At 36.2% G+C, this 7,573-nt stretch overlaps 1 protein-coding gene across 2 annotated transcripts; it reads left to right on the plus strand.

Annotated features, from left to right (window-relative positions):
• The first annotated feature begins 650 nt into the window (after positions 1-650).
• Positions 651-7,252, plus strand: LOC128179517 (dehydrogenase/reductase SDR family member 9-like). Of its 2 annotated transcripts, none has more exons than XM_052846955.1 (5): positions 651-784; positions 2,365-2,693; positions 4,264-4,522; positions 6,226-6,389; positions 6,981-7,252. In XM_052846955.1, exons 2-5 carry the CDS (start codon positions 2,369-2,371, stop codon positions 7,205-7,207), a joined length of 975 nt encoding a protein of 324 aa, XP_052702915.1. In that variant the 5' UTR covers positions 651-784; positions 2,365-2,368; the 3' UTR covers positions 7,208-7,252. The 2 variants fall into 2 exon arrangements, with proteins under 2 accessions (XP_052702915.1, XP_052702913.1); XM_052846953.1 differs by having other exon boundaries at positions 657-805.
• The last annotated feature ends 321 nt before the right edge of the window (positions 7,253-7,573 follow it).

Genomic DNA, 7,573 nt, shown 5'->3' on the forward strand with positions numbered 1-7,573 from the left:
TCTATCCAAGGGTTTTCTCGTTATGATTAGCTAGGATCGGGTTTCGTCTGTACGAGAGTTGTTTAGCATGTTTTCTCCATTACAACTTCCGCGTCTGAAAGATTTAAAGTGCTAACAATTGTACATAAGTACAATGGGCTATACTTAAACATTTTCTACAACCGCAGAAGAGAGCCTTTAAAAAGTTCAAATTCCTTACTTCAGCGCGCGCATTGATTACAAGACATTCTCTATGTTTGTTTACATTCGCTACGATCCGCCGATCTACTGTTAAATAATGTTGTTATACTTTCATGTTAAATACTGAAATCTGATTGGTTAACACGCAGTTAATAATATTTACTATTACCCTCAGCGTTAGCAACGCACTTGGCAACGGGTAACATTAAAAAATGTTACATGCGCGAAAAGTATGCGCGTACGGTTCGCTGTAGAATTCACGTTATTCCTATATAAAAGCAGTAAAATTTTCTAAAAAATTTAAAAAAAGACATTCAGTATAACAAAATAAATAGTGCCTGTTTGGGAGGATAACAGTTGAAATTGACACCCCTCGAAAACCATTGTCAACCTCCGCTTCGCGTCGGTTGACAATGGTTTTCTCGGGGTGTCAATTTCAACTGTTACCCTCCCAAACAGGCACTATTTATATAATAAGACCCCTGTGTCCCGTGCTGTGACTTGCGCGCTGTCCCGATCTACCCCCAAGCAATACCTGGATAGTTTCACGGGACCAGTGAACGCACAACATGAATACACGATAACTGGGACAGCATATAGACAGGTATAGGCTCTAGTTAGCGAGGTACGTACAGTAAATACAATAGGTCGATTGTTGATTTAACGCAAAGGGGGCGTGAGAAGATTGAACAATTACGTTGTATTTTAATCGATCGAGGCATACCATGTTATGTAGTAAAGAGATTCGATCATTGCGATTGTTTTACTGTAAATTTAAGTACATATGTGAATGTATTATTAAGTACCCTCACCAGGGACGTATATACTAACTATGTATATACGTCCCTGCCCCCACTTGCCGAAAAATAGAGTTTTGTTTGATAAAGCACGCACTCGTTTGATATGCTTACTGCGGTATTTGTTTTTAAATGTAAACATTGCCAATTATTGACAGTTTTTAATTTTGCTCATAAACAGACAGAACCAGTCACAGCGTTAACAGTCGGTTTGAGTCGGTACAAAACAATCACCTTGATTACAGAACGCGCGCACATCGCACCTGCTACAGTGTGCACTCTTTACGTTCTAAATTTTCCTCTCGTTCTAATTTCTCTTTACGCTCTAAATCCTTGATCACTGCTGAAATAATGTCTTTGATGTTAAAAAGAACCATGACTATTTCAATTTCCGAAAAGAAAAAAAATCTTAATCGTGTTAATATGTGTGAATGTGGCGCTCATTGTGAATAAATAATTCCAACCCCGCGGTTTTGAGGCATGTTGATGTAACATACCGATACTTCAGTACCGCTTGTACTACTACGTAATATAAGAGTACATTATACAGTGGTATGTAATTCAGCTAAGTACATGCTAATTATCGTAAGATTATTAAACGAGTCACACAAGGGAGAAATATTGCACTACACTGTATGAAACACAATAAAAGTCTACCAGGAATCTAGTGGCAGACAGAATATGCTCAATTTTTTGTGTTTACAGTTGTCCTCTTCTAATATTTGGTCTAAATTAAAAATCATTGGCATGAAACATTATTCATTGACATCTAATTTTAAACTTTTGATTAAAAATAGTTAAAGGACAGCCTGCATTTGTCAATGAAAGTAATAAGTCTGATGAAATGCATTCATCAAATCTATAACACTCTGCTCTAGGTAAGCGCTTCCGATACGTACCAAAAATACATGTACATGAACACATATACCTCTTAAAGAAAAACAATTTAAATCATTCATTTATTATAATGTAACCAAAAAAAAATCCAGCTCAATTTTCGTATCAAAATATGGCTCGACGAAATATCCACAGAGGGTCACTCGTTCATTAATATGCATGATTTAGCGGGCAGTACCGATTGCCTTTTGGAGATGTACATGTAATATTGTCCTACTAATTTGATTGTTTTAGTTTAGTTTATGTTCAGATCGTTGCGAAATGTTTAGAAGATGCAAGTAATGATACATGCATTCACAATTCCATCAACATATGCTATTACAATTAGAGATATAACCAAATATTGACTTGCTAGTAGATTTTTCTAATTACGTTTATGTATCAACATTTTAAATCTCTAGAGATTTTCCAGGTTTCTATGATCTTATAAATCAAGTTGAATAGAACCTTCAATTATTATAAACCTTCCATATTTTTGGCCGTATTTCAGCAACATGATTGCAGTAGCTGTGACTGTCCTTCTGATCTGTGTTCTGTTCTTTGACCTGAGACGACGTCTTCGTCAACTTCCGCTTCCGTATTATGAGGGACGTCACGTGGTCATAACCGGATGTGACACGGGCTTTGGACACATGCTAGCTAAGGAGCTGGATGCCAGAGGCCTCTCTGTTTTTGCCGGATGTTTAACAAACAATGGCGAGGAGAAGTTGAAGAAATCGTGCTCACGTAAATTAAAGACTTTTCCACTGGATGTGTCTGACCCTGACTCAATTAAGAAGGCCCTCCTTTATATAAAAGCACAACTTCCAGATGACACAGGTGACCATTGCAATTTTCTTCTTCTTCTTTTTCTTCTTCTTCTTCTTCTTCTTCTTCTTCTTCTATCATATTTAGGATTAATATACTTTGAAAACCCGATTTTTGTGATCGGCGTTCGGCCGATCACAGTTGTGTCCGTGTGTTTGGCATTTACGCACATATTACGCCTCGCACTACTTTGTTTACTGTGGTTTCATTGATATTCAAGTGATCAATTTTTATGGATAAAGTGAAAATCACAATAGAAATTGCACTTCAATTAACATTTAATATCATGGATCAACTTAACAACGAAATCCACGAAAATTGGTGTGCAACGATTATTGATAAAACCACAGTACTATGTAGTGACAGCTTCATGTAAATCTTCAATTACTAGACAAATAGTTTTATAAATCAAGAACATTTCATTCGGAGGTATACTTTGCCTAATAATCATAAAACTTATTTTTATCAATATTTATAAAACTTTAAGTTAATATTTTGCTTTCTATTCCGGAAAAATGCATGTTGTACTTTTTTGCATTACATAAAACCAGTTCATAATAATAATTGCTATCACATGCCGATCATTTCTTTACAGAAATACATAAGTACTTCTTGTCAGATATCTTACTGAGTTGCCAACTTGCCATACTCAGAGTTAGGCATTACGAATGGAACGCCATAGCTGCCTTATGTGGCTATTTCATGTGAAGATGGTGCTTTATTATATTATGCTGTGGTTATTTCATGGGAAGATGGTGCTTTATTATATGAAGATGGTGCTTCATTATATGAAGATGGTGCTTTTTTTATATGAAGATGGTGCTTTATTATATGAAGGCGGCGCTTTATTATATGAAGATGGTGCTTTTTATGTGAAGGTGCTTTTTTATGTGAAGATGGTGCTTTTTTATATGAAGAAATACTGACAAAATATTGTATTATATTTGTCAATTCAGTTGAGATGAAGTCGTACAGTTCATGTCGTAACATAAATACTTATTATGCTAAAAAGGAGAAACTAGCAATTGTGTATTAAATAGATATTAATTGTATCAATTCAAAATTTCGAGATAATAAATATTTAACTCAGTCTTCAAAAAATAAAGCTCCATATTACTACCTTCACATTAAAAAGCACCATCATATAAAAAGCACCATTTTCATATAATAAAGTACCATCTTCATATAATAAAGCAACATCTTCATATAACAAAGCATCATCTTCATATAAAAAGCACCATCTTCATATAACAAAGCACCATCTTCATATAACAAAGCACCACCTTCATATAACAAAGCACCACCTTCATATAACAAAGCACCACCTTCATATAAAAAAGCACCATGCATGCATCTTCATATAACAAAGCACCATCTTCATATAATTAAGCACCATCTTCACATGAAATAGCCACAGCTATGGCGTTCCATACTTACCTATACTTTATCACTATTGCTGATTGTAATGGGGAAGAGTTAACCATCTTTTAATTAAATTAAAGGATTTAAAATTCAATAGCATTTCGTTATGACCCTGTATAGAACTGATTTGATATGATTATCATCGTTGTCTTTGGTGTAGGAATCTGGGCTCTAGTCAACAATGCCGGTGTAGCGGGCAGTGTGGGGCCTGTCGACTGGCTCACACGACGGGACTACGAGGTCGTTATGTCAGTCAATTTGTACGGAATGATTGATATGACCAACGCCTGCCTACCACTCCTCAGGAAGGAAAAGGGGCGTGTCGTCAACATGACTAGTATCTGCGGGAGAATAACTTTGGCCCCGACGCCATATTGTGCATCTAAATACGCAGCAGAGGCCTATTCGGACTGCCTAAGGTACTGTGCATGAAATATTTGATAAATGTTTTGTTTCTACTAGATACTGTGAACACATTTTTAAGGTTTGATTTAGGCAGGTTTCGTGTTACTAAGTGCTGACAATCGTGCGCAGGGAATTCAAAATGAAATCAAATTTAAATACCAATAATCCTCATATACTGTGGAATCAATTAATTTCTTGTGTGGGGTGGGGGGGGGGGGTGGGGTGGGGGGGGGCAATTTTTGTGGATAATGGGTTTTTTGCGTGGACCCTGAGGTCCACGCAGAAAATATATAAGCGAGGTTAAACCGGATGCTATGGGGAAAATTCACCCTGCGCATGAGCTAGCCTGGTTCCTGTGCGTAATGGGTAGCTAAGGGAACCAGGCTAGCACACGTTTATCTGAACCGGGATCGGGATTCCGTGCCATATGCACACAAAAGTTCAAAGGCGCTGTAATTGTAAAGTTGTCGGTAAACAGTACAGAAACAAAGTATTCCTTTTAGAAAATGATTGGCATGTGATATGAACTACCAGTGTTATGAAATATTAATATTATGCCGAAACTACAACATGCATCAAATAGCATAATTTGCAATGATTTGTTGTTTTCCGAATACACATGTAACTTAACTTTACTTTTATATAAGGCGAGGCTAGAGAACTTCCCGATTAAATTTTTTAAGCATTTAAGTATGATTGAATAATTATGTCACTGTATAAAAGTTTAAATCTCAAGAAAATGCATCAAAATATGAAATTTTTATTTTACACAAAGCTGTCACTGCATAGTGAACAAAGAAGTGCGAATTGTAATGTGTGCGCAAATAGTAGAATTCACCGAATGCCTGATACTATACAATCATGCAAACTTCATTCATAGATAGATCATAATTATTTTAAATGTATGAACCTTTTAAATTCTGAGATAAAAAGTCAGGGCTATACATACATGTATACGTAATACAACGAACAAATTTAGTGGTTAAAAGCAGAGGGCTAGAGTCGGTGAAATCTTTAATAATCTTAAGGCCTTCACGTTTTCGTTGGACACACATGCAAATGGTCCACGTATTGTAGTCCTTTTTTAAAGGACAGCAACTTGTTTTATTATTCGTGGGGATGTAATTTCGTGGATGCGTCAGTTTTTAGTATCAGAAGGTAAGCTAAATATTTTATGATTGAGAATGTAAATTCGTGTGCGAGGGCTACCCACGAATACCACGAAAATTGAGCCACCACGAATTCTAATGATTCCACAGTATTTGTTTTAAATGATTTCATTATGAGTCACTCCCACTTATTGACCGACTTGGATACTTCAATTTTGTGAAGCGTTAGCTGAGATTAAGGTATATAACAAATGTTTCATTTGTGGATCAGGGAGGGGATGGGGGCAGATGGCAAGGGGGGGGGGGGGGTGGTCCGGAACCCCTGTGAAAAATTTAAATATCAATTTGTTGAATTTACATAGTAAAAGTATCAAAAATAGTCCCTGGACCCCTCTTTCCAGTATACAAAAATATTGTTCCGCGCCTGTATTCACTACGAAATTATTCAACTGAAGGTTTAACTTACCATATTCATATGATTTACCTTCATAAAACTTTCGTGTTGTTTGAAGCCAGAAATAAAGTAAAACTAGCAACAGCAATTGTTTGATCTCCATGTATGTTGAAGTGGACATTCACGTTGTACCCGTTCTATATTATTTAAACAGACGAGACCTGTACAAGGAAGGGATATCAGTCCACATCATAGAACCTGGCTATTTCGCCACAAACATGACCAATCCAGACAACCTTGTCCTGTTGTTGCAGGAGGCCTACAACAGGTGTGACCCCGAGGTCAAGGAATACTACGGCAAAGGCTATGTCGAACAAGGTGAATATCTACAATAATCCTAAAATTTATTAGACTCTTCTTGTGCACTAGAATTCGTCATACTCTGTAAACATGTTCCTGTTTTTTTTATTGATAAAGATATTCCTAGAATTTGCTATCTCTTTCTCTAATAATAAGACAAACTTACACATTGACATGCATGTCTATACATGACAGGATAAAAGTCGTTGTATTTTGTAAATCAACGTTTATTCGCGACAACTTCTTTTCACGATTTACCTGAGATCAATTAGTTCGGGGGGACTAACATTCGCGACGAAGTATAATCGATACTCTTCATATAAAAACAACAATACGACAAAGACATGTCCGCGGCGAGAAATATTCGCGACGATTAGCTCACGCAAACCTCGCATATAAAAGTTGGTTTCGTGCGTTCTATAAGGTTACTTTTTAAAGTTATTTATGTATCATTTGTCTTATCTCTTTGAAAACAACTGACATAATTTTAAACAAAATGTTCAGAGAGTTGTCTTAATGATATGACCGAGTAGTATTGTTATCAAAATTAACTCCAACAAAAAGTTTATTACTTTGTTTTATACATGACGTCATGTCTTGTTTTAACAGCTGTTGACAAAGGAAAGACATTCCTGAGCGCCGTCACCAATAGCAACCCCGGTCAAGTGGTCGATGCTTACCTTAGCGCCGTGTGTTCGCGCTACCCCACTCATAGATACGTGGTGGGACTGAGCGCACAGGTCCTTTACCGGATCTTGTGGAATTTACCAGAGATCATTTCTGATTTTATATTGTGTTCAAAACGTCCGGTTCCTGAAAATTATAGGAAATCTTGACGGTTTCTGTTAGTCAGAATAATTTATGTAATGTTGAATGTTAGGTCATGATTCGAATCATATCAGTTACTGCGATGACTCCTGTCCTACTTTTACAAACTTGTTTACGTTCTTATATTTTCTTAACTAATAAATTAAACATCTTGATCTTTAAGTTTAATATATTGTGTAATTTGGTCATAAGTAGTGTATAGGAAGAGTGTTAGTCACTTTATTTAAAACTAATACACAATGTTACTCAAGATTGAGAGCTTGGTGCTTATCAATTGAGAATTAAACAAAATGATCTTGCTATTTGATATCAAATTGCACGTTACATAAATTTGATTTCTTCAGATCTCTTACCATTGGACCTAGGTATATGTT

Source organism: Crassostrea angulata, chromosome 4, assembly GCF_025612915.1.
Source record: "Crassostrea angulata isolate pt1a10 chromosome 4, ASM2561291v2, whole genome shotgun sequence".
NCBI lineage: Eukaryota > Metazoa > Mollusca > Bivalvia > Ostreida > Ostreidae > Magallana > Magallana angulata.